Below are 27,845 nucleotides of genomic sequence, written 5' to 3'. Positions count from 1 at the left end.
TGTAACAGAGCGTCGCTTATCAGGACATCCCACCCAATCAGCATCACTGTAAGCCACAAGATGAATAGAAGTCCCAGTAGGAAAGAACAGGCCACGGCTAGGAGAGCCGCGAAGATATCGAATAATATGACGAACAGCAGCAAAATGTAGATGACGGGGAGCCTGCATGAACTGACTAACCTACTGGACATCAAATGAAATATTAGGCTGAGTAACAGTCAAATAGTTCAGGCTCCCCACTAACTGTCGATACAAATTAGGATCGAAGAGGAGATCACCCTCGTCCCGACAATATTTCGTGTGTACTTCCAAAGGAGTATCCACAGAAGAAGTATCCTTAAGACCAGCAAAAGTAATCAGATCCTGAGCATATTTATGCTGATTCAAAAAAATGCCATATGGATCAATATGAACTTCCAACCCCAAGAAGTATGTAAGAGGACCAAGATCCTTCATATGAAATGAGGCTTGAAGATGCTGCTGCAGTTGGGCGATCAAGGCAGAGTCCGTCCCAGTAATAACAATATCATCAACATAAACCAGAAGAAGAACAATGCCAATAGATGTCTTGTAGAAAAATAAAGAAGAGTCATATTGACTCTGCTTAAAGGAAAATTAAAGCAAAGTGGAGCGGAATTTATCAAACCATACTCGAGGAGCTTGTTTCAACCCATATAACGAGCGTTTCAACTTACAGACATTCGAGAGAGAAGAAGAGGACAAACCAGGTGGAATTGTCATGTATATCTCTTCTTTAAGATCGCCATGAAGAAAGGCATTTTCAACATCCATTTGATGAAGAGACCAACCTTGAGAGCCGGCAACAGAAAGTACAGTTCGCACCGTAGTCATCTTGGCCACCGGAGCAAAAGTCTCCTCATAGTCCACCCCATACTCTTGCCTATTGCCAAGTGCAACAAACTAGTTATACCGATCCAGAGTCCCATCAAAACGCAGCTTGATAGAATAAACCCATTTGCAACCAATAGCTTTCACCTGAGCAGGACAAGGGATAACATTCCATGTATGATTATCCTGAAGAGCTCGAAGTTCGTTGGCCATCACCACATGCCAACAGTCATGTTTAGCTGCCTCAGAATAACCTGACGGAATGGGAATGGAAGACAAAGTAGTATGAAGAGAGGTATGGGAGAAACCATACCGATTACGCGAACGAGACACTCTGGTCGAACGACGAGGAATTGTGATAGTGTCCGGATCACCCATAGAAGATTCAGTCGGAGTAGGTTCAGATGGTGGATCAGGCTTAGGAAGGGGCAAAGTAGGGTGTCGTCTTTCATAGAAAAGTCTAGGTTTGAAGCGAACAGGAGAAGAAGCCAAGTCATCAAAATGAGGCAAGACATGCATCTCAGGCAAAGACTCAACATGAGAAGAAAAGAATGACTGATTTTCAAAGAAAACAACATGACGAGAAATGCGAAATCGGTTAGAGCATGGATCATAGTAAACATAACCTTTTTGCGGAGTACTATAGCCCATAAAAGCGCATTTAACAGATTGAGTAGATAGTTTATGATGCTCATGGGAAGGCAAATGAACAAAACAAACATAGCCAAAAGTATGCATATTAAGGTAGCTAGGATGCGGATGATAAAGATGAAAGTAAGGAGTTTCAAAATTCAATACACTAGACGGCAATCTATTAATCAAACAAATAGCCATAGATAAGGCTTCAACCCAGAATTTAGGAGGAACAGATGATTGAAGCAATAAAGTACAAGCAACATCCAACAAATGTCTATTTTTACGTTCAGCGACACCATTTTGCTAAGGTGTATAAGGACAAGAACATTGAGAAACAATGCATTTTTGTTGGAGAAAATCATGAAACTCACGAGACATATATTCACCACCTGAATCGGACCTTAGAATTTTAATGCAAGAAGAAAATTGAGTCGCAACATAAGCATTGAATTGTTGGAAAACAGAGAAGACCTCAGATTTAGAACGAAGAAAATAAATCCAGATATATTTCGTGTAATCATCAATGAAAGTAACAAAGTATTTATAATTTGCATGGGAGATAACAGGAGAAATTCCCCAAACATCACTATGAATCATATCAAAACAACATTCAGTATGACTACCATGAAAAGGAAAAGAAAGAGACTTACTTTTACCTAATTTGCATGTGGAACAATCAAAAGAGAGATGAGAAGAAAATTGATTTTTATTGCCCAACAAACCAGAATTTATTACATGGGATAAAACAAAGGAATTAGGATGACCCAACCATTTGTGCCACACTCCACACTTATTTTTCACAGTGTTACAAGCAAACGAAATAACAACAGGAAGGGAAAAATGCAGAGGAAATAAATGTCCAACTTTAGGCCCCTTTCGTGAGTATCTGGCCCGACACCTAATCTTGGACAAGACAACCATCACAAGAAAAACAAACATCACAGTTGTTATCAACCGACCTATAGATATGAGATTAGTAGAAAGCTGAGGTGATACAAAAATATCCCGAACAGTGGAATCAACATCTCCAATAGCAGGAATAGGTAACTGACTACCATTAGCAATCTGAATGTGTGACAATCCATTATAAGGCCGACATTGCTAAGAGTATCAGAAGAGCTTGTCATGTGATTAGACACACCCGAATCAACAAGCCATGAGAAGGATGGAAGGGAACCGTTACCTTGTAGCTCTAAGGCTGAAAATGCTGAAATAATCATCTGCTGGACCATCTCAATAGTAAGAGTAGAAGAGTCACTTGCAGTAGCAAAAGAAGAGGAACCCACAGTAGCTTGATAAGCATTAGCCTGATGATTATGGGGACGAGTAGGACAATCTTTAATAATATGGCCTGACTTCTTACAATAGTTGCAAGATTTCCTTGCACAGTGGGCAGCAATATGTTCGTATTCTTTGCAGCTGAAGCATTGAACGTTCCGCATGTCCCATCCCTTGCCTTTCTCGTGAGCAGCATAAGCCACAACATTTGGTATCATTTTGTCGTGTTGATAAGTGGCCTGGGTGGCAAGACGCTGCTCCTCACGAAGTAACTCCCCAAAACAAAAATCCAAAGACGGCACGGGATCATGGTTCATCAAATTGGAGCAAGTGGCCTCAAATTCAGGTCGTAACTTCATTAAAAACTGATCTCGCTTGCTTTTCTCATGAACGACCTGCACAACAGAGAGAGAATCTTCTGGTACCTTGGCATAAATCATGTCAGTAAACTCTCCCCAGAGAGTATTAAAGCCAAAAAAATAATCTTGAATGGAGAGATCGCCCTAAGTGTAACTGGCAATCTCGTATTCTAATTGAAAACGCAGGGCCGTATTGTCTTGATTATAGACTTTTCGTAAGTATTCCCAAATTGATTTAGCAGTCTTATAAGGCCCCAGATTGAGAACAATAAGAGGATCAACAGAGCCTAAAATCCATGTCATCACCCTAGTATCTTTGATCTTTCACTGAGCCAACTTAGGTAGCTCAGTAAGAGCGGGATCACTACCATCTATATGACCCCATTATTCTTTCACCAAAACAAATAAACGAAATTGAAATTCCCAGGCAGAATACTTCTTACCTGTGAATTCCACAGCAAATGATTTTGAAGACATGATGCTCGTAAAAAAAAAAAAAAAAAAAAAAAAAAAAAAAAAAAAAAAAAAAAAAAAAAAAAAAAAAACAGCCAAGAAGAATACCTGCCCGTGCCCACCATGAGAAAGTAAAAGAGAGGGCAACAACAAAGCTGACCCAGAAACTGCCAAGAACCAAAAGAAAAGGCTTCACAGAATCAGCGTGAGTCAGCTGAGATTCAAATAAAAACATCACAGAGACAACCGAGAACCAAAAAGCCTTGCACAGAAGCTGCCGAAAACCAAAAAACTTCAAGGAATGTTGCAGCCCAGCGACAACGAAAGCAAGGAACCTTCATAGACAGTGCTGACAGGGGTAAAACTGTCACCCACCACCAAAAAAAATTATCGCAGCCCAGCCACAAGCAAACAACTCACAGAAAGTGCCGACAAAGTCAACACTATCTTCCAACCAGAAAAAAAAAAAAAAAAAAAAAATCCCACAAGAAAGAAAGGAATTAAGCCTGGGATTTTTTTTTTGAGATATCCGAAAATCCCTCGAGCAAAATCCCATGAAGAAGAACCAGAAATATTTCTTAAGGTTTGGCTCTTGATACCATGTCAAGTGGATTCAATACCTCCTTAATGAGGATTTCCTTTCATTATATAGGCACAAGTGTGCAAGATACAAGGCTGGAATGAAGCCTAAATTACAGGAATTAAATCTATTTACAAGAAAGGAAACTATGACTATGTACAAAATCTGTCTATGGAACTTCTGCTATCTAAATGAGGAAGTATATATATACAACTCATAAAAGATAAATAAGGAAATAGGAAACGTATTATGCTATCAATCCTAAGCTGAGGCAAGACTTTGTGATTCTGTTTGAACTTACCACAAAAAGAAGTGGATAACAATTAAAGCTGGAAGATTATACTGCCATTGCAAATGTGACAGCACTGTGTTGTATCCAACTCTTGGAGCTAGATGTTGATTAGCATTTTTAAGGACACCTTGGCCCTTGAATTGCCTGACAGGGAGAGATTGGTTTTGGGCAATTATTTGTAAACTTAAACTGGTTTTCTGATGGGTTGCATTTAATTGCCAAGGACCTTTCAGTCAAATGGAATTCACCCTGAAGAGAATCATTTTGCGGTGGTCATTTGGGGGTATGGATAGGCTTTAATTTTTAAGGACAAGTGACGGGGATTTGGCTTATTTTAAATAAGAAAAGGCTGGTTTCATCTGGTTGACCCAGTTTTAGAAACCAGATTAGCACTGATGCTGATAGCATTACATTTCTTAAGCTCTCTGAATCAGTTTATTGTCCAAAAACACTGCTCCAATTATCAAACTCATATTCTATAGATCCTTTTGGATATGTTAAATAAATTTGATTAATGTTCCAAGAGGAGTTATCGACGTACATAAGAAGTATACATCAGATTTACCAAACTAGTGAAAGTTTGGATTAAAATTAACCTTTTGTAGTATTTCCTTCTCTGTTGGTAAAAAACCGATTCTGCCAATATCAGCAGCTTTTTCTAGAAAAAGCTTAGTGATTTGTAGAGAAGATTCGGTGTCTTGAGAAGGAAAGTCAACAATTATATTGGGTAAAGGTGCAGATTTTGCCCAAAAATTATCTTCTTCACCTATTTTCTCCCCCAGAAGAAAATATTTTGTAAAGAATGGAGCATTTTCCAAAAAAGAGACATCCAAAGTAATATGGAATTTTTTTGTTTGAGGGTTAAAACATTTATACCCTTTTTGGTTAGGAGCATATCCTAAAAAAACACATTTTTCAGCTCTCGGATCTAATTTAGACTGAGATTTCTTTGGCACGTGAACAAAAATTGTTCAACCAAAAATTTTTAAAGGTAATTCTGAATGAATTCTAGATTATGGAAATTCCTTTTTTAAGCAATCTAATGGAGTTATATACTTTCAAACATATGTAGGCATCCGGTTGATCAAATAGAATGCAGTCAAAATAGTATCTCCCCATAAATATTTTGGAATATTCATATAAAAATTATAGCATGGTCTACTTCAAGCAAATGTTTATTTTTTCTTTCGGCTATTCCATTTTGTTGAGGGGTATCGCGACATGAAGATTGACAAGAGATACTTTTTTGTTGTAAAAAGGTTTTCAAAACTTTATTAAAGTACTCTGTTCCATTGTTAGATTGAAGTATACTAATTTTTGTTTGAAATTGATTTTCAATCATGTTGTAAAAATCTTTGAATACTTTTCCAACTTCAGACTTCTCTCGCATTAGATAAATCCAGCAAGGACGAGTATGGTCATCTATAAATGTCACAAACCACCTTTTTCTTGACATAGCAGTAACCTTTGAAGGTCCCCACACATCACTATGAAATAAATAAAATGGTTTTGATGCACGATAAGGTTTAGGAAGATAAGTTGCACAATGACTTTTGGACAGAAAACAACTTTCACATTGAAAAGATGTAGAGTCTAAATTTTTAAACAATGATGGAAATATATGTTTTGGATAGGAAAAACTAGGATGGCCTAATCTGCAATGCCAAACCATTATTTGTTCACGAACAGAGATAGAATTGATACTACTAAAGCCTTGAGCTTTTTTATTACTAGATAGATTATCATCAAAATAGTAGAGACCATTTATCATCCTAGCACTGCCAATCGTCCTTTCTGAGCTCTGGTCCTGAAAGGTACAATGAGATTCAAAGAAGGTAACACAACAATTAGAATCTTTGAATTTGCTTACGGACAAAATCTTGCAGGCAAGTTTAGGAACATGAAGAACAAATTTAAGATCTATTCTTTTTGAGATTTTTATTAAGCCTTTACCTGCAATAGGTGAAAAACTACCGTTTGCAATTCTAACATTTCCATTTCCAGAACATGGTGAATAAGATTTAAATAAATGCGAAGAACTAGTCATATGGTCAGAGGCTTCTAAATTAATGATCCAAGGACCGGATGAATTTAGACAAGAAGATAGAGCATTAGGTTCGTTACCTGTCTGAGCCAAAGAAACACTAGGCATACCAAATGATGAATTGGACTTTAGCAGTGTCAGAAGATGCTCCATCTGCTCTTTAGTAAAGGGGCCGACCTCGGCTTCATTGGTGGTAGGGAAGGCTTGGCTAGATCTGTCACCAGGCTTGCTGCTCTTCCAATTTGCTGGTTTGCCATGAATTTTCCAGCAACTCTCCCAGGTGTGGCGTGGTTTGTTGCAATAATCACACTAAACCCATGGTTTGTCATCATTCCTTCGCTGGTATGTGATGGCTTTGATGGAATTTGCATCGGCAACCACTAAGGCAGAGCTTTCAACCACAACACCTGGTCCTTTCTTGCCTAGCATCACAATCCTTCTCGCCTCTTTTCTTACCTCCGAAAAAACGTCACCAATTGAAGGGGCTGTCTTCCAATAATTCTCCCCTTTTATCAAGTTTAATATTGAGGCCAACAAGAAATTTAAAAATCCGATTGTTCTCCACAATTTTCTTGTGATGAAGGCTATCTTCCACAAATTTCCATTCATAGGTATTTAATAGATCGAGATCTTCCCACACCCATTTCAAAGAGTTGAAATACTTGGTGACACTATCCTCTCCTCGACGCATCTCACCAAGTTTGAGGGTCAACTCAAAAATTTGAGATTGATTACCCAAATCTGAATACATCTGGTTCACATTCTCCCAAAGCTCTTATGCTGTTGGATAGCACATATAGTTAAAGCTAATATCCTCTTCCATGGAATTCACCAGCCATGTCATGACCATGGAATTTTCAGCATCCCAAGTTGCATAGGCAGGATCATCTGCTGCAGGGGCTGTCTTTTCACTAGTCAAATAGCCCATCTTCCCACAACCCTGGATGTACATGCGAACCGATTGAGACCATCGCAAAAATTATCACCATTCAAGCGGATAGTGGTAATTTGAACAGAGTGAGACTCAGAGTTGGTTCCATTACCTTTTAACAGGCTTGTAGTAGAGGAGAATGGTGGGACAGCAGCGGACTCAAATGAAACATCAGACATGGTGCTACAGCCGAGACAAGAAAAAAAAAACCGGAAGGGAGTCAGTAAGCAATAACTTGGCTCTGATACCAACCCGAGAATACTTTGAGAATAATTTCCTTATATTATTTCTGACTTACACGATTCCTGCTTATAGGAATTACAATAAATCTAAACTAGGAAAAAGAATAATAAAGATACATTCCTAATTTATAATCGACTAATTACTGCCTAACTTACAGCTATCCAATCTTGGTAATTATTGCTATACAATTTTGGTAACTATACAATCTTGGTAATTACTGCTATATCTTTCTGATTTTCCAATAGATTGAGTAGGTGTGTCAAAGGTTAAGAAAGCCCTATTTTTTTTTTTTTGGGGGGGGGGGGGGGGGGGGGGGGGGGGGGTACATGACTTGTTGGTCCTGAATTTAGGTTTGATTGTTGTTGTCTGCCCTCAAACAACTGCCCAGGTGGCTATCTATTGATGGTGGAAACAAAGGCAACTACCCGGATGGCTATCTATTGAAGGTGGAAACAAGTAGCACGGTGGTCTTTGTTTTCAAATTTTGTACTGTTTTTGTATCCGTAAGGTAACTGAAATTAGTTTAAAAATATCAAAAAATATATTCTGCAAATATCTTGGTATGGCAGCAATGGTTCTTAATCTCCACTGCCCCTGCTTGCTTGGGAATAGGTGTGGCATTCAGGATTCTTTGATACTTTCCATGAACTAGGAACTCACGGAAAACACTCATTGGATCCGCCTTGAGGTACCTGTCTAAGTAAAAGAGAAACTGTTTGAACTAGGTTTGTTCTACGCATTTAGAACTTGCAAGACTTTGGGAACCACTTTCTCCTAGAACTCTGGTTCCATCCACATGGTTTCCTTTTCTCCAATAGCATTAGAAGAAATTCTATCCAATTTGGGGAGCTAGCTGAACCGTTCAGATAGAGAGAGTTGTAAAATTGGACAATCTTCTCTCTAACTTCTGTGGGGTTCTGAAGGGACAAGTCATTTTGTTAAAGGATATTTGGGTTTTATGCTGGATAGGTATAGCAGCTGGGGAAAAGGGCAGGTTTTGATTTTCTGGAGAGGCTATGGTATGATTTTGTGGAAAATAAAATCACGGAGGGTTGCTGGAGGGTCTCTCTCAGCTGGAGGCTGTTTGTATTTTGATTTATAGACTCTATCGCTTCTGTTATAAAAGCTCGAAACCCCAAATCATTGAGGCTGGTGTCATCTGAATTCAAGGTTGTGGCGCCCCCGGTAGATCTCTGGCGAGGAACTGTGGTGCCCAGGATGTGAGCCAGTCGGTTATATCCCTTATGAACATGGGAATCTTGTGTGCCCCTAGGTCAAGCATGCGTGTGTAAAAAAAATCGTAGCGGAATAAGGGGTGGATTATTTGGAGACTAATCTAGTACCAAAGAAATGTACAAACACTCCATTAATAATAACACTCATATGTCACTATTGCTTCGTCCCAAATGTAATTACACACCATCATAAGCTCATCACTTACATCACAATGTATTGAGCCATAAAACGTTCGTCGCCTAACTACAATAAACATATTAAAATTTACAAAGATATAAACTAAATGGAGACAGGCCCCTGTGACTATTCCTCCGGCTGGTTAGGTCTTTCTTTCTCGGGGTAGCTCTCCTGGATTACATCTACATCAAAGTCTACAGTTTCAAGGAGCGAAACAATAGTGGGACTACCACAGTCAAATTTTAATGAAACCCCAGTAAGTTAAAATCCATAACAGTACTAGAAATGAGAGACAATGGCAATGAATATGAATGCACAAGTTTATGTAAATAAAGCTAAGAACACACATATCTTAAGCATGGCGAGGAATCACCCTTTGAGCCAAACACGTGTATTCATAAGCAAGGCAAGGAATCACCCTTTGAACAAAACACATATATTCATAAGCGTGGCGATGAATCATCCTCTAAGCAAAATACATATCTAGGAACCATCAGAAGAACAACCAGTACGGGAAATCACTCTACCCATTTAACACGGGAAATCTTTCTACCTGGCTAATACGTGAAATACATTCACCAAAGCACAATGGGAAATCACTTATGGGGAATCTCTCTATCCGGTGAACACAGGGACTCTCTCTACCTATGCTATCATGTGAAGCGATATTGAAATGCCCCACCCCGATCATCATGGGAAATTTCTCTACCCATATGAAACTCGTGGTAATGTGTGCTCAATATTGGTATAGGGAATCTTGAATCCGATCCCATGAGTACAGAGCACTTTGAAATCACATCTCTTTGAAAAACCACATCACTTGAAAGTCACAGCATCAAAGTATATTAATATTCATAGTGAGAAAATATGCACTTTCATGAAAGAAAGAGGTGAGAAGTAGAATATGCAAATTTCGACATACCCATATACATTTACACCACATTTCTACTATCGTTGTATGTGCAAACCTACCTGAATAGTATTCTAAATACTAATAGTTGTGCTGGTGGAAATGATCCCTAGATTGATGGAGGCTCTGAGTTCTTTGTTTCCTTGAAGTCCCTGAACAAGAGAAGAAACAAAAGAGAAACATTTTACAATCTCAAAAGTGAGATGTTGAATACTGTCCAATGTCTTTTGTATGACAGAACTATTAGTTATAATCCTAACTAGTTCCTGACCTCTAATTGATTGAAAGGACAATCTTTAAATCTCGGTTGTCCATGTGTCCTCCGGACTTAAGAATGGTAGAGACTGAGTGGAATGATGGGACAAAGTGCTCACGTCATTGCAGCTTGCCTCAGTACTAGACCTGCAGTCCTCCTCCTTATGAGAATCGCCCATGTGGCACTAGGCCTTACTTCTGATGTCCAACAATATAGCCTGGATGGTCCATATTCCTCCTTTCCCAGGCGTGCTTCTGTTGTGAAATCTTTGATGGAGCATTGTGATGCCCTATATGATAAGGGTAGGTAGTGAATGGGATCCCACGTTGCTTGGGAAAGAAGTGTTCTTGCTCTTTATAAGATTCCAATGAGGCTCCAATTGTATCATTTATTAGTCCTTTTGGAGTATAGGTCATGTGGTTTGGACCTTCTATTGGGGAGTTACAAGCATGGGCCATGGGTACGTCATTTGTTACCCTCTAAGCTCCCTCGTGTTATCTCGGAGTGCTCCCCACTTTGCACCGTGTTTTCCTTTGCTCATTGCTCCTTTCATACGGTCAACACGTCCTTTGCTCACCTAGTGTAGTGCGAACCTTCCCTTAGTTGCCTGCATCTGCTAGGCTCTCTACAATGTGTTGCTCTCCTTACTGCTTTCTCCTTGTCGCCAGTGTAATGCCTGCGTGGGGATTCCTTCCCCCAGTTTGGCATTATCTTTAAAGAGGTCCCCAAACTCTTCTAAAAGCAAGAGATCTAACACCCCATCCCTCTAGGGCTTGTAAAGCTAGGGAAATTGGATGTTACTAACCCTAAAACATTTCATTTTTGCACCAGGTATAAAAGATTCAATACATTTATAAAATAAAAACAAAGTATTTTATCAAAATGTAGGCTCTCAAAATAACATTGTTTGGAAGCACTTATTAAAAGCAAGTCAATTGTCTTGTACTACAAATTTCATTAAAATCAGTAAAATAAAAAGAAATTTTCTTTGCTTGGTGCCTCAACGTTGTTGTCATCTCCCAGAATAGAATCCTTGCCCACAACTTCCTTGTAAACTTCCACACCTGGGGTGGGAAAAACATAAATCAACTAAAATGAGTCAAATATTCAGTAAGAACCATATCATGCAGTAAACATGATAACAATCTAGGGTTTCCAGTTATCAATACATTTTTGAGAAAACGTTACCTTACAACATACATAAACATGCACCTCAAAGCTTTAAAGAACATTCCTTTCCTTAACCTCATAGCATTCATTACCTTAACCTCATCCTTAATGGTTGTTATACATTGTTACCCATGTGTTAGGGTTTGTGATCCATCAATGGTTCTTCTCGTAGCTAGAGGATAAGAACCTAACTTCAGGAATGGGTCATCACTAGGTGCACCACTAGTAATGCATTCCGACGTTGCAATCTGTCTCAACCTTATGGTACCGTCTTCACTATCATATGGTTCATTCATTATCTTCATCAAGCACATGCAGACATACCTTTTTTTATTTTTTTTTCTTTAACCTTGACTTACCTCACCTTTTATTCTTTAAAATAAATAGTCATACTATATAATATTCAATCACATCGTCATTCATGCGGACTCTAAAATCACTTATAATTACTTTCATTGTAGATAGGGGAGAAGGGGCTTCCAACAATGGCTCATACATATTTTTTCCTTTATAACATTTACTATGCATATACAGTTGCAAAAAAGACCTTACAGTTTACATAAAGCAATGTGTGAAGAGCATGATCACAGTTACTTATCTCGGTTCTCATGTAAATTAAGATAACAATGTGTGTCTCCAAGTTTTAAACCGAACCTATAATATTTGGGCAATAGTATATAAGCATTCTTAATCATTAAACATTATGTGTAATATGAATCATGCACTGAACCTTGAGATATCTAAGTTCCCTGGACTACGACTCTTTGCTTGCCTACTACACTTTGCTCGCTTAACACCTTGCTCGCCTAACACTTGTTCGCTTATCACTTCACTGCCCCTCCTTGCCCCCCCTCTCTCCTTGCCTTTCCTTCCCAATTCTCTCCTTGCCTTTACTCCCCTAGATCCTAAAGTCTGTCTAAGGGTCGTATGTGAAGGGAGAGAATACATGAATTCATGTGTACGAGGAAACTTACTGCGGTGGTGCGTGTAGACGTGGGGTGATGATGCAGCGGCTGCCCTTCCTGTTCTGATGATTGGCAACACCTAAAGACACATTCATGGGGTGGTTCAGTACCCAAGGTTGCATTACAACAACCCTTATGCTCTGTTTTTGGTTAGCAAAACAGAGCATAAGTGACGTGATCTGTGTTACGTACATGTCTTCTGGGGTACTGCGACATGAAAGACTTACTAGTGTTCCTTAAGCAGCGCACGAACGAGGCCTAGTGGCACTTGAACACAGCGATTTTGCAGTGAAAACACGAACTCCCACCTTGCAGCATTGGTCTTCTTGCGAGGTTGAGCCGGGTCTCATGCAGCAAAAACAGCAATGAGAGGGAAGAAGGAAGAAAAAGGAGAAGAAGAGGATGATGAATGTGAAAAGGCTGGAAAACTATCGGGACTGATTTACGGAGGAGAAAGAGATGTATTTATAGGATGGAAAGGTCGGTTGGACGTGTGGCTCTTCCATCCCATGCATTACGTCATTGTAAATTACCCTTGTAACTGGTTTAGGTCATTTGTGGTGGTTATGTGTAGGTTCATGGTCCGAGTCACGGTTTGGGCTTTCCTAAGGATCTTGGTTCTAATTCTTGGTTTCTAAGCCCTATTCTAACCCACTGTCATTTCCTAACCACATTCTAAGCTCCAGAAATTTGCACATTTAATTCTCTAAGGGTCTGAATCCTAGTCTTTTCTAACTATTTCTAAATAATAATAAAATACATAATTTAGATACAATATATTATTATCAACCAAGGCAACCAAATATACAATATAATAATCTAGTAATATTATTTATAAATAACTGGGGTTTACAGTAGAACTTCCAAGTAGCAAGGATCACATGTGAGCCTTTTTCCCTAACCAGATCTGCTTTTCTGTCCTAAACTGATCTGGTTTTTATCCAAAAGGACTCTTAACTTAAACTTCTCCTTGGTGGCAAAAAATCATTTTTAAACTAATCTTTCTTCTATTTCACACAAGGGTCCTGGAAATATAATATATATTCTGGTGTGAAATAGACAGTTATAAATCTGAGTCTTGCAGAGAAGTATGTCATTTGTTAGTTTGCATTTCTATGATTATAGTTTTATCTTCCATTGATTCTTTCTGTCTTGTGAACTTTCCAGCTTGTGCACCCTACTTACTCCACCTTGTTGGGTCATCTGCATTCTAAAGCACTCGAGAGTTTTAAGAATAAACTGGAGCAGTCACTGATCAAGGGAGAAGGTTTTGCTGCATCTGTTCGTACTTGTACTGGCTCTTGTATGCTTGAGTTTGACCAAGGATGGGCAGGTGATAGTTGAAGAAATTTTAATCAATACAGCATATGCACAAATTATGTTTGATGTCTATGCTAATGATTTTTGTTTATTCTATATACTGAATGAGGTTGTACCTTCCTTTGCTTGTACATTTTCTACCTGCTTCATAATATATGTTTATGACACACTTTAGGTTTGATGTGTGAATTGTCAACATTAAAGAAATTTGAGCAGACATTGTGAAAAGTTGAATGGGTTACTATTTCTGTCAATATAGTTTGTAGGCTTGGGTCTTCTTTGTGTGCAGGTTTACATGTACTGGTTGCATAATATTGCTGTCCACGTAGTTTGTGGACTTGAATATTATTTTATGCATAAGTAGGCCTGCACATCGACCCGCACAAACCACATTTCGGCCCGACACGAACCGACCCGTAGGGAAAGCTCACTCCAAATCAATCCGATCCGATCTGTAAATTTAGGACCGGGTCGAACCCATTAGACCCGAGCTGTTCCAGAAATTCCAGAAATTCATGATCAATCTCCTCGTAAATTAATAACAGAGCAGCAAGACCTCCAAATTGTCTTCGACGATGAACTGGAACTAGTCGTCAAAGCTTGGCCACCACACCTCCAACCACTGCGACTGCAACCCCACATTCCTGTTTCAATAATGCACAATCTTTTCTCCGAACCACCACTCAAACGCATCCACGAAGCTCAGAAATCGTGCAAACAGTCCAATTTGAGGGTTTCTTTGTTTACGGGAGCAAAATGATCAATGTAGATTAGATATGGAGATGAACGCGGTCAAAGAGGTAGTCGGCAATGGCAAGGGAGTAGAGGCAGCGGGAGAGCGAGTCCAGGTGATTAAAGGTGAGGACTTTGATTATAAAAGTAAAATTTTGGGAATTGATAATGCTAGGATTGGTGTTAATATTATGAGTTGGAAGGAAATAGATGAAATCGGGGTAAGGGTTGGGGTTAGGGGAGGAGAAGTAGGAGTGTGGCATGAGAAGAGGAAGAAGAAGGCAGAGAGGAAGAGAGAGAAGTGGGAGGAACCTGTTAGACCCAAGCAGTTCCAGAACAGACCCAAGCGTAGGAAACCCATAAGCTTCAGATCTTTCACCTTCTTACTCTCATGCCGATCTATAATCAACTGATTGTTGTTTGCAGAAGCGTATGTCAACAAGTGAACTATGAATCGAAAGGAGAAGATGGGGTAGGGGCTAGGGTTCAACGTTGAAGGGACAGTGAAGAAAAATAGCGGGTTTGAAGTTATGGCCTGACGTTCATCAGGTCCGATTGATTCAGAACCGACTTTAGATGTAAACCGACTTTATCAGATTGGATCTACACAGGTTGCACGGGTTGATTGGCCCATCGAGCCTTTTGCATAGGCCTATGCGTAAGTCATGTACAAGTTGCAATTTGCTTCTATCCCTGCTTTTACCATTATCATTATCTTTATTCTATATATTGAATGAGGTTGTACTCTACCTTTTCTTGTGCAATTTCTAGCTGCTTCATAATATTTGTTTACGACACTCTTTAGATTTGATGTGCAATATGTCAACATTAAAGAAATTTGAGTATGCACTTTGAAAAGTTGAATCAATTACCGTTGCTGTCCATGTAGTTTGTAGAATCTTCTTTTTTCGGATCGGTAGATAATAACTTTTTTCATGATAAAAAGTAGGCATAGCCCAAGTACACAGGACATGTATAAGAGTAACACCTATGCATAATTGACTAGGGATATAGTGAAGTCATGAATATTCATGCCGTTGAGGTCTATTATGTGACACTTCAGCTGGGAAGGGAAGGGAAATACGAAGAAGAGGAATGCATCTGAAGTAGTGAAGATCAAACCCTAGGTGTTGATCTTGTGTCGTGGGCCACCGAAGGAAGGGACTTGGTGATGGGCTGAAGATTGAAGTGGTGGAGTGGGCTAACCAGACGGATTTTGGGCTCAACGTTGGGCCAGACTGTTACTTTTATGTTCTTAGTTGAGTTAATATTGTAAGGGCCTGTGGTCCAGTTATGCTAGGGACTTTATAGTAAATTGCATGCTTTAGTATATAAGGTCACTGTATGAGACTTGACCTATCATCTGGAATGTTCTACTGTTCATTGTTTCTGTGGAGGTACTTTCCCTCGAAGAAAGTGTAGCTAATATTACTGTGAGGAAATTCAGAATACTATTACATTTCCATCTATATTCTACTGTATCCCATTACATATTACAATCGGCCAATAGAATAAAGTATCAAAGAAAAACATACAACATTCTAAGCTTGTCCATTCCATGTAGTAGAATTGGGTCTGATTTGTGCACAGGTTTACATGTACCGGTTGCATAATACTGCTGTCCATGTAGTTTGTGGACTTGGGTCTTATGTTACGTTTGAGTCATGTACCACTTGCAATTTGCTTCTCTCTATATTTTTACCTTGCTATCAATAACCTTCTGCCCAATATGCTGCTCTAACTTCTCATCATTTGTCCCCTTTGGCAATGAGCCTTAACCTTCATCTTTTTAATTGTTTTTATAGAAAAATAAAAAATAAAATATTTTCTTGATTGCTTCAGATTTTGATTGTAATGACTAAGCAGATTTTTGGCATGCTCCCTCTGTACATAAGTCCTCATTTTTTATGCTTGATGCACGTGATTTTGTTGCTATGATATGTTTTCTGAAATCCCAATTGGCAATAGCCATAGATTTATTTCAATGGGCTAAGATTTTGTGAGTTCCTTGTATCTGTTTATAATTCTTAACTGGGTGCTTGGGCTAAGCCCATTTATTATCATCAATCTTTTCATTGTTGCAGTTGTTTGGTATGGATTTGGTTTACGATGCATCTTCTTACATGAATATCTCAAGTTCCTTGTGCATAGTATTACAAAACGTTAAATCCCTATTTGAAGGATATTTTGGGTTTTCTTGTACCTACTGCTTTTTTACTTGCCTTAGGAGCATAATCTTTACGATGTAAGATTTACTTTGACATCTTCTGTGTTGTCTACCACTTTCATCTTTTATTCACTGATTTGGCATGATTTATTTTCAAATTTTACTTGGATGTTTGTTAGTCCACTGCATCTGCCTCCTTTACAGGCAACCTTCTATGTTCTTCTTTTAGATGCTACCATAAGACAGGCTAATTGGGATGCTTCAAAAGTCCGGGAAAAACTTCTTCGTGATGTCGATGCTCATGCATCCTCTGTTCGTAGTGCAAAGTTGTCTGAAATGATGGCCAATTATGAGGTATTGCTCTTGAATCTAACTATTCATGATTGCCTTTTGGACTGGGGTTCCTTGAATCATGTCTCTATATAAGCCAAATCACTGATGCTCTATATGGGACCAATTCTTGATTGAATTGAATTTGAATTTATTATGATGAGATGTATTCGTAATGAAATGAATTGATTTTGCTTTGCAATCAATTTCTCTGTTTGAGATTGGATACGAATTGAAATGGCACTCAATTGATGCATGTGCCCAAAATACTGATAGTTTTGTGGTTTACTAAATATTGCTCTGTTAATTGTAATTAAGTGAAACTGGAGCAAATTTGATGCGATTCCCTTGCTGGCTAGTTCATTTGAATTATAATTCAGTTTTATTCATGTTTCTAAGCCCATGAATTGAAATTTAATTTGATCGCTTTTGGTTTCAAAAAAAGAATTGGGTATAAATTTCAATTCAATTCAATTCATATACTTTCAAATAGTGCTAAATGCAGATACCCTTCTTCTTCTTCTTTTTTTTCTCAGAAACAACTTGCCCTAGCACTGACAGAACCTGTCGAATCCCTACTCGAAGCGGGTCAGAAAGATGCATGGGCTTCGATAAGAAAGCTTCTTAAACGTGAGACTCAGGTTGCTGTATCAAAGTTTTCAGCTACCATTGCTGGTTTTGAGTTGGATCAAGCAACACTTGACAAAATGATGCAAGATTTAAGGGACTATGCTAGAAGCTTGGTGGAGAAAAAGGCAAGAGTTGATGCTGGGAAAGTTTTGATCCATATGAAGGATAGGTAGCAAGTTTAAGTAAAGGGAATTTTTCTTTCTTTTCTTGATATATATATATATTTACTTTTGGGTATTTTAACGGCTTACTGCTTGGTTAACAAATCTCAGGTTCTCAACTGTATTCAATCATGACAATGATTCACTGCCTAGGGTTTGGACTGGGAAGGAAGATATTAGAACTATTACCAAGGATGCGCGTTCGGCGGTAATCTGCATATGGCTTTTATTAATGGAGTTTAAATGTATTGCTGGTTCATCAATGATCTATCTGTTGCAGGCTCTAAAGCTTTTATCTGTCATGGCTGCCATACGCTTGGATGAGAAGCCTGATAAGATTGAAAATTTACTTTTTTCATCTCTCATGGATAGTACTCTCACGGTTCCATCTTCTCAAAATAGGAGTGTTAGAGCGCCTACAGATCCTCTTGCCTCAAGCACATGGGAGGAGGTACTACTAGTGGGTTCTTGTAGTGTCTTAGCATAATGCTCTAACCACCAAATTGATTACTTATCGAGGATCAGCTATAATATAGGTTTCCCCAAAGGATACGTTAATTACACCAGTGCAGTGCAAGTCTTTGTGGAGACAATTCAAAGCGGAGACTGAGTATACAGTCAGTCAAGCAATTTCAGCACAGGTAGATTCATATGCATTCTGTTCCTCTTTTATTGCTTGCTGGTTGTTGCATTCGAAATGAATAACTTTCTCCATTTTTCTGGGAAGTTCCTGTGCCTATGATGCACTGACTAGTCTTAATTTTATGTGCTGACTAGAGCTTGTAAGCTTTGAAATTTAATGCATGCAAAGTTTGGTTTAGTACCATATGAAGCTGTTTCATGACATACACTTTAATTAGTGCATGCAATCTCTGAGTTTCTGCTACTAGTTTGAGTTGTGATTTCTATGAAACAAGCCATACAATAATGCATTCCTTAACTACGGTAGTTTGAGCCAAGGAATTGCATAGCTGGAAACTAATAATTATCCAGTAGAAATTATATTTATACATTAGGTTAAAGGCTCATGTTGGGACCAAGTTGTCAGTTTCATGGAAATGGTTTGAAAATTGAATGAAATATTTTGTTGAATATTGGACAAGGGGGAGGTTAGGCAAGTCTGAGAAGTTGTTTTAAGGGTAACTGTTACCAAGTATGATTGCAGATCTTTTAATAAAGACATGCCATTTGATGAATAGATGATAGTTTAAAATTTGAATCAATTGCTTGAGTTAAACAGGCTCATGTGAAGTTTGGGGGAAAGAAGCATGCCCATCGTAGTTCAGCAGTTTGTTGCGGAATCTGTGTTCAATTACATAATTTATTTTTAATCAATTTTCTTTCAACTGGAGTATTTACTACTATGGAACTTGTTTGGTGCTGCGTTTGCCTCGTGCAATATTGAAAATACTTGCTTCCAAGATTACACTGTTATTGTGCTTATAGGCCAAGATTTCTCCATTTTGGAATTGGAGTCTTATAGGCCAAAACTTGCGGAATCTGAGTTTGCTGACAATGGTTTTCTGAAGACTTGATGCATATTGGGAAAACTACTGTAGTCCTAAAAGAATCAAATACACAACTAAGATAATGATCTAGTAATGTTACATGTTAAATTTTTTTTTTCCCGCAGCTGTAATCTCACCTTCGTTTGTTTAAGCCTCTCCTCTGCACCATGTTGCGATTGATGAATGATTATGTTGTATCTAATTTGGTCTATGTCCTCTATGAAACTAAATTCTATCAGGAGTTGGTAGCATTTAACTTTTAACTTTTATTATTATGATGTGAAATGCCCTCCCTATTTTGAATTTCAGCGATTGGTTCTTGATCATTGTGTTTACCTTGTATGTTTTGTGCGGGATGCTATAGAATCGCTCATGATCCTTTTGACATTATCTTGGCAGTTATCCCAAAAGAGCACACTCATGAATGATCGCTTTTCTTTTTCTATTCTTTTCCTTTTTGGTTCTTTTCCGGCAGGAGGCTTTTAGGAAGAGTAACAACTGGTTGCCTCCTCCATGGGCGATACTGGCTATGATTGTCCTTGGTTTTAATGAATTTATGCTTCTTTTAAGGTATTAGTTTGAATTCAACCAGGGGCTTAATTCCTGCATTGGTAGTTATACATTTTGATGTTCTTAACATGTTGGGCTTTCACTCCTATTGTGTTCATTGATAATTGGTTTCTTTTTTCTAAATGAAACAGGAATCCTCTCTACCTCATGATTTTATTTATTGTATTTTTACTGTTGAAAGCTTTGTGGGTACAGATGGATATAGGCAGAGAACTTCAACGTGGCACTGTGAGTATAGAACAAAAACTACTCTTTGCGTCTCACTTTTTCTCTTTATTTAAATAGACTTCTCTTTTGGTAAAACAAGATAGAACCTAATTTACGAGTTCAAGTTTACAAAATAAGACCCCTTAAGAATGTTATAAGCAACTGCTCTTTGTTCCATGTTTAGATGGTACCACCTCCAACATCCACAGCCTACAGGACAAGCACGTATCAATCTATGATATTTGTAATAATCATCTGCTAATTTTCATTTTTGTTATGAAAACCCAGTAATTTACCCCATGTACCCTACAAACTTTTTGGCTGTGTATTAATTCATTAATCTACTAATAATAATAATAATAAAAAAAAGGTAATTCATTAATCTATTTGGTTGAACCTAAAGTAGTGTTTTGAACTTCAGTTTGTTAAAACGCTAGGCCCTTGGAGTTTCCTGGTCTGGAGGATTTGCTTAAGTTTGTATGTTTGTTTGCTTTGTTGCCAGCTTTCTGGACTCCTCTCAATTTCATCAAGGTTTGTTCCCACCATGATGAACCTTTTAAGACGAGTTGCCGAACAAGCTCAAGGGCGCCCAACACCTGAGAGAGAGAGACCACGACCATCATATTCTCTGACTTCTCAGGGTTTCAGGTTTTATGCTCCTTGGCCAAAACCCGTTTCATGCACAGCTGAGTCCTCCGAATCATCTAATAATATTTCGTCCACTGAAAGTGGTGTTGAATACTCGAGCACTGGTTTGATGCATAGGCGAACTACCAACACTCAAGAAGCAGAGTTTTCTTCATGAAACCACACTTTTGTATGCTCTTTATAAGATTAAGATAGCCGCTCCCTTGTGTAATGTTTTTCTTTTTTACATGTTCATTTCTTTTCTCAAGTTTCCTTCTTTGCCATGGAAAAAAGAGAGCTGAAAGGAAAGGAAAGAAGCCAAACGGATATATATATATATATATATATTATTTTTTTTAAGGGGAGGGGATTCGAAATATGTCTGTGTTTATCTAATATCTGTGTATATATACACATAAATAAGATGTATGTACATGTGTATATACCCATAAATAAGACGTGTTTGTTTGCTTAATAAGGTTTTTGAGATTAGCTTGGCCATATTTGAGTTCAATTCAATTCATTTATTATATGAATTATTTGTGACCATAAGGTTATGATAAATTACTAAAGGATACAATTCGTACAAAGTGCACCTCGACTCATATTGTGATGATCTGCTTTTATGTGTATTTTCATTGAAGGGTTGTTTTTAATTTAATTAATATAGTGGTTTATTTATTTTAAATTATTATGTTTTAAATTGGTTTTTAATTTATTTGTTGTTGTGTTTTATTTATTTAGTCGTTTTACGGTTTTTAATCTCGTTTTCGGCAGATCTGTTTTGGTTTCCGGAGTGAGGACTGGACCTTATTTCTTTCCTCCATCTTTTCTTTTCTCTTTTTCCCTTTTCTCTTTTTTCTCTTTTCTTCCTTTTTCTTTTTTTTTTTCATTCTTTTTTCCTTCCCTTTCCCGTGCGTTTTCCCCCTCCCCCGTGCGTCTCTCTCTCCTCTCCTTCACGCCGAACGCTCCAACCACCCAGGCCCATCGCTGCCGGCCACCGTGTGGCACACCACCACCACCAATCTCTTCCCCTCCTTCCGGTAAACCACTCCACAAATTTTCACCGCCAACGGAGTCGTCGTTTAGCCGGAAAACCATCATCAAGCTGCACGGTTTTAGCCCCGATTTGTCGCCGTCGCTCCACATCCGGCCACCACCTCTTCACCACTTCATCACCAACTCTTTGCCATCCTAACCCACCCATTTCCAGCCTCAATCTGTGGCCGGAACAGTCCCCACGAGTTAGCTTTCCGATTTGGGTATTTTGGCCTTCCTCTACCGTTTTCGCCGCCACCCACGACCAAATTTCATTTCCCTTAGCTTTATAAATATCCCTAGACCATTCCCTATCAATCCCAAGCTTTGGTTTGTCCCCATTCAAAAGTGGGTATTTTACAACCCATAGCTACAGTGAAATTTCACTGTTACGTTGCTTTTCTTCCGCCGTTTGCAACACTGCGAGCTTTTCGAAAAATACCATATAGCGCTGTAAGTATTTTCTAAACTCTATGATGGCTTGCAAAATTTCATATTGCAGATTTTACAAGTTCGCTCGAGCGGAGGCTTTTGGCCGCTCGAGCGAATTCAGGCAGATTCAAACGCTCGACTGCCGCTCGACAGGGAGCTCGAGCGGGTTGCTGAAAAACGAAGATCGCTCGAGCAGAGACATTGGCCGCTCGAGCGAAATCAGGCAGAGTCGAACGCTCGATGTGCGCTCGATAGGACGCTCGAGCGAAATCAGGCAGAGTCGAACGCTCGACGCGCGCTCGACACCCCGCTCGAGCGAACATCGTATTTTGACAGATTTTAGGTTTTCCGCTGTGGGACCATATAAAAGCCATTTTTCACTCTAGAGCCGCGAGTTTTGACTGGAGAACACTCTTTGGCAGAGAAAAACATAGCTAGAGGGATTCAAATCATTTGTTTTGGAGACGGAATTCCAATTTATTGCACGTACGTTGGATTCATACACGGGCACGGACGGGAGAAAAGCGTTGAATCGTTCCCTTGAGCTTTTGACGACGAGTTGAGGCTGCAAGGAGGATTTTTCAGTGTTTATTTTCTTCTTACCATCTTCTCAGAACAATTATGGTGAATTCGTTTATGTTGAATTCCATTTCTAGCACGAGCTAAATTTTCTTTATTCTAGGAAAACGATGTAACCTATTTCCGAACTATGCTTGTTTGTCCATGCTAATTTAATGCAATTCTCTCTTTGTTTATCTGATTTATTCTGAGTTTAATGCTTCTAATTAACTGGCCATTGATTAGATGATTATTAATCTTGTGATTTGCTATCGAAAGAGGGAATCATAGGGTAGATCTTGGATATTTCAGCATAGGTAAGTATAGAGATCGAAAGACTTGTATGAACCTGTGTAGTAATTAAATCATTGGTCTTATTGCGTTCTTGATTATTTAATTTGCATACTCTTGTGTGAATTGATAAACTAGAATCACTTCCAATTGACTATCGAAAGAGGCTTTTGGATGAATTAGAGATTTGCTAATAGACAAAATAGGTTTAAGTTAAATTAGCTGGATGAGAAAAGCATAGTGAAGAATTATGGTGAAATCGATTTCCTAGAAGGTTTCTTCCCCATTGAATTTGATCTTTGAAAGTCAGTTTTATTTTCTTTGCTTATTTCTCTTTGAGTTGATCTAAGTTTATTTGCAACTACAAAAACCTTAGCGATTCCTCTAGATAAAATTGAGATTAGTATAATTTTGGTATTTGGCAAGAGTAAGGTACCAATCCCTGAGAACGATACTCTACTTATTACTTTACTATAAAACTACGATACTGTGCACTTGCAGTTTTGCACCAGTCAAGTTTTTGGCGCCGTTGCCGGGGATTGGTTTATTCTTATTCTTTTCGTCAATATCGATACAAAGTAATCTTGGTTTTAATTTAGAATTTTGTTTTAATTTGTTCTACAGGTGTGTTTTTGACATTGGATGCGCCGTACTAGATCTCGTGACATTATTCCTGTTGATCCAGAGATTGAAAGAACTCTTAGATCACTAAGAAGAAATAAGATACTAGCTATGGTTGAAGAAGATCGTGAGGTACTACCACGCACCTTGAAGGACTATGTGCGGCCAGTTGTGAATGGAAATTACTCGAGCATAATGCGCCAGCCAATCAATGCCAACAACTTTGAGCTCAAACCAGCTTTGATTAGCATGGTGTAGCAGGCTCAATTCAGCGGATTGCCACTGGATGATCCCAATATTCATTTGGCTATGTTTTTGGAGATTTGTGACACTGTGAAGATCAATGGTGTTACTGAAGACACCATTAGACTGAGATTGTTTCCTTTCTCTTTGAGGGACAAGGCTAGAGGTTGGCTACAATCTCTACAACCGGGAAGCATTGTTAGTTGGCAGGACATGGCTGAGAGGTTTCTTGCTAAATTCTTTCCTCCTGCAAAAACAGCCCAACTCAGGAGTGAGATTGGCCAGTTCAAGCAAAATGATTTTGAGTCACTCTATGAAGCATGGGAAACGTATAAGGACTTGGTTCGACGTTGCCCACAACATGGATTGCCAGATTGGTTGCAAGTTCAGATGTTCTACAATGGGTTAAATGGGCACACTCGAACTATAGTTGATGCTGCTTCTGGTGGAACTTTGATGTCGAAGACAGCTGAAGGTGCTACTGCACTTTTGGAAGAAATGGCCTCAAACAACTATCAATGGCCAACTGAGAGGACTTTGGCTAAGAAGGTTGCTGGAATTCATGACTTGGAGCCTATAGCAGCCCTTTCAGCTCAAGTTGCTACTCTATCTCATCAGATTTCAGCCTTGACAACACAAAGGATACCACAAAGTACAGAATATGTAGCATCTACAAGTATGATAGTTCCAAGCAATGAGGCGAGTCAAGAACAAGTACAATATGTCAGCAATCGGAACTACAATTATCGTGGTAATCCTATGCCAAATTACTATCATCCAGGGCTTAGAAATCATAAGAATCTTTCATATGGAAATACCAAGAATGTGGTGCAACCTCAACATCCTCCCGGATTTGATAGCCAACCAAGCGAGAAGAAGATGTCACTTGAGGATGCCATGGTTTCCTTTGTTCAAGAGACTAATGCAAGGTTTAAAAAGACTGATTCAAGGTTGGACAACATTGAGACTCATTGTAGCAATATGGGAGCCACTATGAAGAATCTTGAAGTGCAAATTGGGCAACTGGCCACTACCATCAATGCCCAACAAAGAGGAGCTTTTCCTAGCAACACTGAAGTGAATCCAAAGGAACAATGCAAGGTCATCACACTTAGGAGTGGAAAAGAAATTGAGAGGGCACCATTAAAGGAGAGCAAGTCCACTCCTACCGCTGCGAACAATGGCTAAAGCAAAGATCAAGTGGAAGAAGAGGAGATTGTCAATGATACACTAGAGGAGACCGACTTGCCTCCTACAATTTCATTTCCTGACAATCCTCCTATTCTTGCTCCTCCACTTCCTTACCCTCAGCGTTTTCAAAAGTAAAAACTAGATAAGCAATTTTTTAAGTTTTTGGATATTTTTAAGAAAATTCACATTAATATTCCTTTTGCAGATGCCTTGGAACAAATGCCAAACTATGTCAAATTCCTGAAAGACATCATTTCTAAGAAGAGAAGGTTGGAGGAGTTTGAAACAGTTAAGCTTTCTGAAGAATGCAGTGCCATTCTTCAAAAGAAATTGCCTCAAAAATTGAAAGATCCGGGGAGTTTCACTTTGCCTTGCACTATTGGAGATTCATTTTTTGATAGAGTCTTATGTGATCTTGGTGCTAGCATTAATCTTATGCCATTTTCTGTTTGCAGGAAATTGGGACTTGGAGAGATGAAGCATACAACAATTTCCTTGCAACTAGCGGATCGGTCCATCAAGTATCCACGTGGGATCATAGAAGATGTATTGGTAAAGGTGGATAAGTTCATTTTTCCTGCTGATTTTGTGGTGTTGGACATGGAAGAAGATGAAGATGTCCCACTAATTCTTGGGCGACCATTCCTGGCCACGGGAAGAGCTTTAATTGATGTTCAAAAGGGTGAATTGACATTGCGGGTTAATAAGGAAGAAGTTATGTTCAACATCTACCAAGCCATGAAATTTTCAGAAGATCCAAGTACTTGCTTTCGGGTAGATGTCATTAAGCAATGTGTAGAAGAGGCCTTTCAAGAAGATATGCCATCCGACCACCTAGAGCGCTGTATCACCTCTTCATCTCATGCTCTTGATTTTAAAAATTCTGCTGTTTGTGAATCTGACTTGCCTTTTGTTAGTGAAGAATTTCTCCACTATGTTTTTGCTTTGGGAGCATTGCAGCAGGTTACATCACTTAGTAATGAAGTGGGGAAGCTAGAGCCGGTGGTACCAAAGAGTGAATCTGAAAATGATAAAGAAAAGATGCAGAAAAATACTCCGGAGTTGAAGCAATTACCTGAGCATCTTCGCTATGCATTCTTGGGTGATAGTGATACATTTCCAGTGATTGTTGCTACATCACTCACACCCGAAGAAGAGGAAAAGTTGCTGCGTGTATTGAGGGAGCATAGAACAGCCTTGGGATGGACTATTTCTGACATAAAAGGAATAAGTCCCTCCATTTGCATGCACAAGATTTTAATGGAGGAGCTTTACAAGCCAACAATTGAGCACCAAAGAAGATTAAATCCAGCAATGAAGGAAGTAGTGAAAGCTGAAATTTTGAAACTCCTTAATGCTGGAATTATATATGCTATTTCAGATAGTTCATGGGTAAGTCCAGTGCAAGTTGTACCAAAGAAGGGTGGAATGACGGTAGTGAAAAATGAAAATAATGAGTTCATTCCTACAAGAACGGTCACGGGATGGCGTGTATGCATGGATTACCGCAAGTTGAATAAAGCAACAAGGAATGATCATTTTCCACTTCCATTCATTGATCAGATGTTGGATCGATTGGCTGGGTACTCCTACTATTGTTTTTTGGATGGTTATTCGGGGTATAATCAGATTGCTATAGCTCCTGAAGATCAAGAGAAGACTACATTCACATGCCCCTATGGGACGTTTGCTTTTAGGAGGATGCCATTTGGATTGTGCAACGCCCCTGCGACATTTCAACGTTGCATGATGGTTATCTTTTCTGACATGGTGGAAGATATAATGGAAGTATTTATGGATGACTTTTCAGTTTTTGGTACATCTTTTGATCATTGTTTGCATAACTTAGCTCTTATTTTGCAGAGATGTGAAGATAAGAATCTGGTCCTGAACTGGGAGAAGTGTCATTTCATGGTTCAAGAAGGGATCGTGCTGGGCCATAGAGTGTCATCCAAAGGAATTGAGGTGGATCGAGCCAAAATTGCAACCATAGAGAAACTACCACCTCCAAAGAATGTGAAGGGAATCAGAAGTTTTCTGGGACATGCGGGATTTTATAGAAGATTTATCAAGGATTTTTCTAAACTCTCTAAACCTTTATGTAATTTTCTTGAGAAAAATTCTGCATTTGACTTTGATGTTGTTTGTTTGCAGGCCTTTAATGCACTCAAGGAGAAGCTAATTTTAGCACCAATTGTGATTGTGCCTGATTGGAGTCAACCTTTTGAAGTTATGTGCGATGCAAGTGACTTTGCAATTGGAGCAGTGTTGGGGCAAAGGCGAGACAAGCTGTTTAGAGCCATCTATTATGCAAGCCGGACATTGAATGAAGCTCAGTTAAATTATACAACAACTGAAAAGGAGATGCTTGTTGTGGTGTTTGCTTGTGACAAATTTCGGTCCTACCTCATTGGGACAAAGGTGATAGTGTTCACTGATCATGCAACACTTCGCTATTTGTTTGGCAAGAAGGATGCTAAGCCTAGGCTAATTCGTTGGATCCTCCTTCTTCAAGAATTTGATTTGGAGATTCGAGACAAGAAGGGAAGTGAAAATTTAGTGGCTGACCATCTCTCTCGGTTAGAGCAAGAGGAAGAAAGACTAGATTCAGTGGTCCAAGAGGCATTCCCTGATGAGCAGTTGTTTGCATGTGAGATCAAGCTTCCGTGGTATGCTGATATTGTTAATTATCTAGCTTGTAAAGTTTTACCACCTGATCTTACTTACCATCAACGTAAGAAATTTTTGCATGATGTGAATCACTATCTTTGGGATGAGCCTTTGTTGTTCAAAAGATGCCCTGATCAAATCATTAGAAGATGTGTGCCGGAAGAAGAGAT

General features: G+C 38.9%; 1 protein-coding gene and 1 non-coding gene across 3 annotated transcripts in view; one reads left to right on the top strand and one right to left on the bottom strand.

The window, feature by feature from the left end:
* LOC122278986 (protein ROOT HAIR DEFECTIVE 3 homolog 2-like) overlaps positions 1 to 21,132 on the top strand; it is a 28,937-nt gene extending 7,805 nt beyond the window's left edge. For both annotated transcript variants that reach the window (XM_043089221.1, XM_043089220.1), the window contains 9 exons: positions 13,547 to 13,712; positions 16,828 to 16,952; positions 17,465 to 17,727; positions 17,831 to 17,927; positions 18,000 to 18,170; positions 18,256 to 18,360; positions 19,703 to 19,797; positions 19,929 to 20,025; positions 20,507 to 21,132. In XM_043089221.1, the coding sequence (XP_042945155.1) occupies positions 13,547 to 13,712; positions 16,828 to 16,952; positions 17,465 to 17,727; positions 17,831 to 17,927; positions 18,000 to 18,170; positions 18,256 to 18,360; positions 19,703 to 19,797; positions 19,929 to 20,025; positions 20,507 to 20,809 (1,422 nt within the window). In that variant the 3' untranslated portion in view covers positions 20,810 to 21,132. The remainder of the gene's footprint in view (positions 1 to 13,546; positions 13,713 to 16,827; positions 16,953 to 17,464; positions 17,728 to 17,830; positions 17,928 to 17,999; positions 18,171 to 18,255; positions 18,361 to 19,702; positions 19,798 to 19,928; positions 20,026 to 20,506) is intronic.
* A 2,943-nt stretch (positions 21,133 to 24,075) lies between these two features.
* LOC122280170 lies at positions 24,076 to 24,182 on the bottom strand. Its single transcript, XR_006229757.1, has one exon. It is a non-coding gene; the product is annotated as a small nucleolar RNA R71 (small nucleolar RNA).
* Between the last annotated feature and the right edge of the window lie 3,663 nt (positions 24,183 to 27,845).

This window comes from Carya illinoinensis, chromosome 10 (genome assembly GCF_018687715.1).
Source record: "Carya illinoinensis cultivar Pawnee chromosome 10, C.illinoinensisPawnee_v1, whole genome shotgun sequence".
NCBI classification, from domain to species: domain Eukaryota; kingdom Viridiplantae; phylum Streptophyta; class Magnoliopsida; order Fagales; family Juglandaceae; genus Carya; species Carya illinoinensis.
This window is presented reverse-complemented; position numbering and strand designations above follow the sequence as displayed.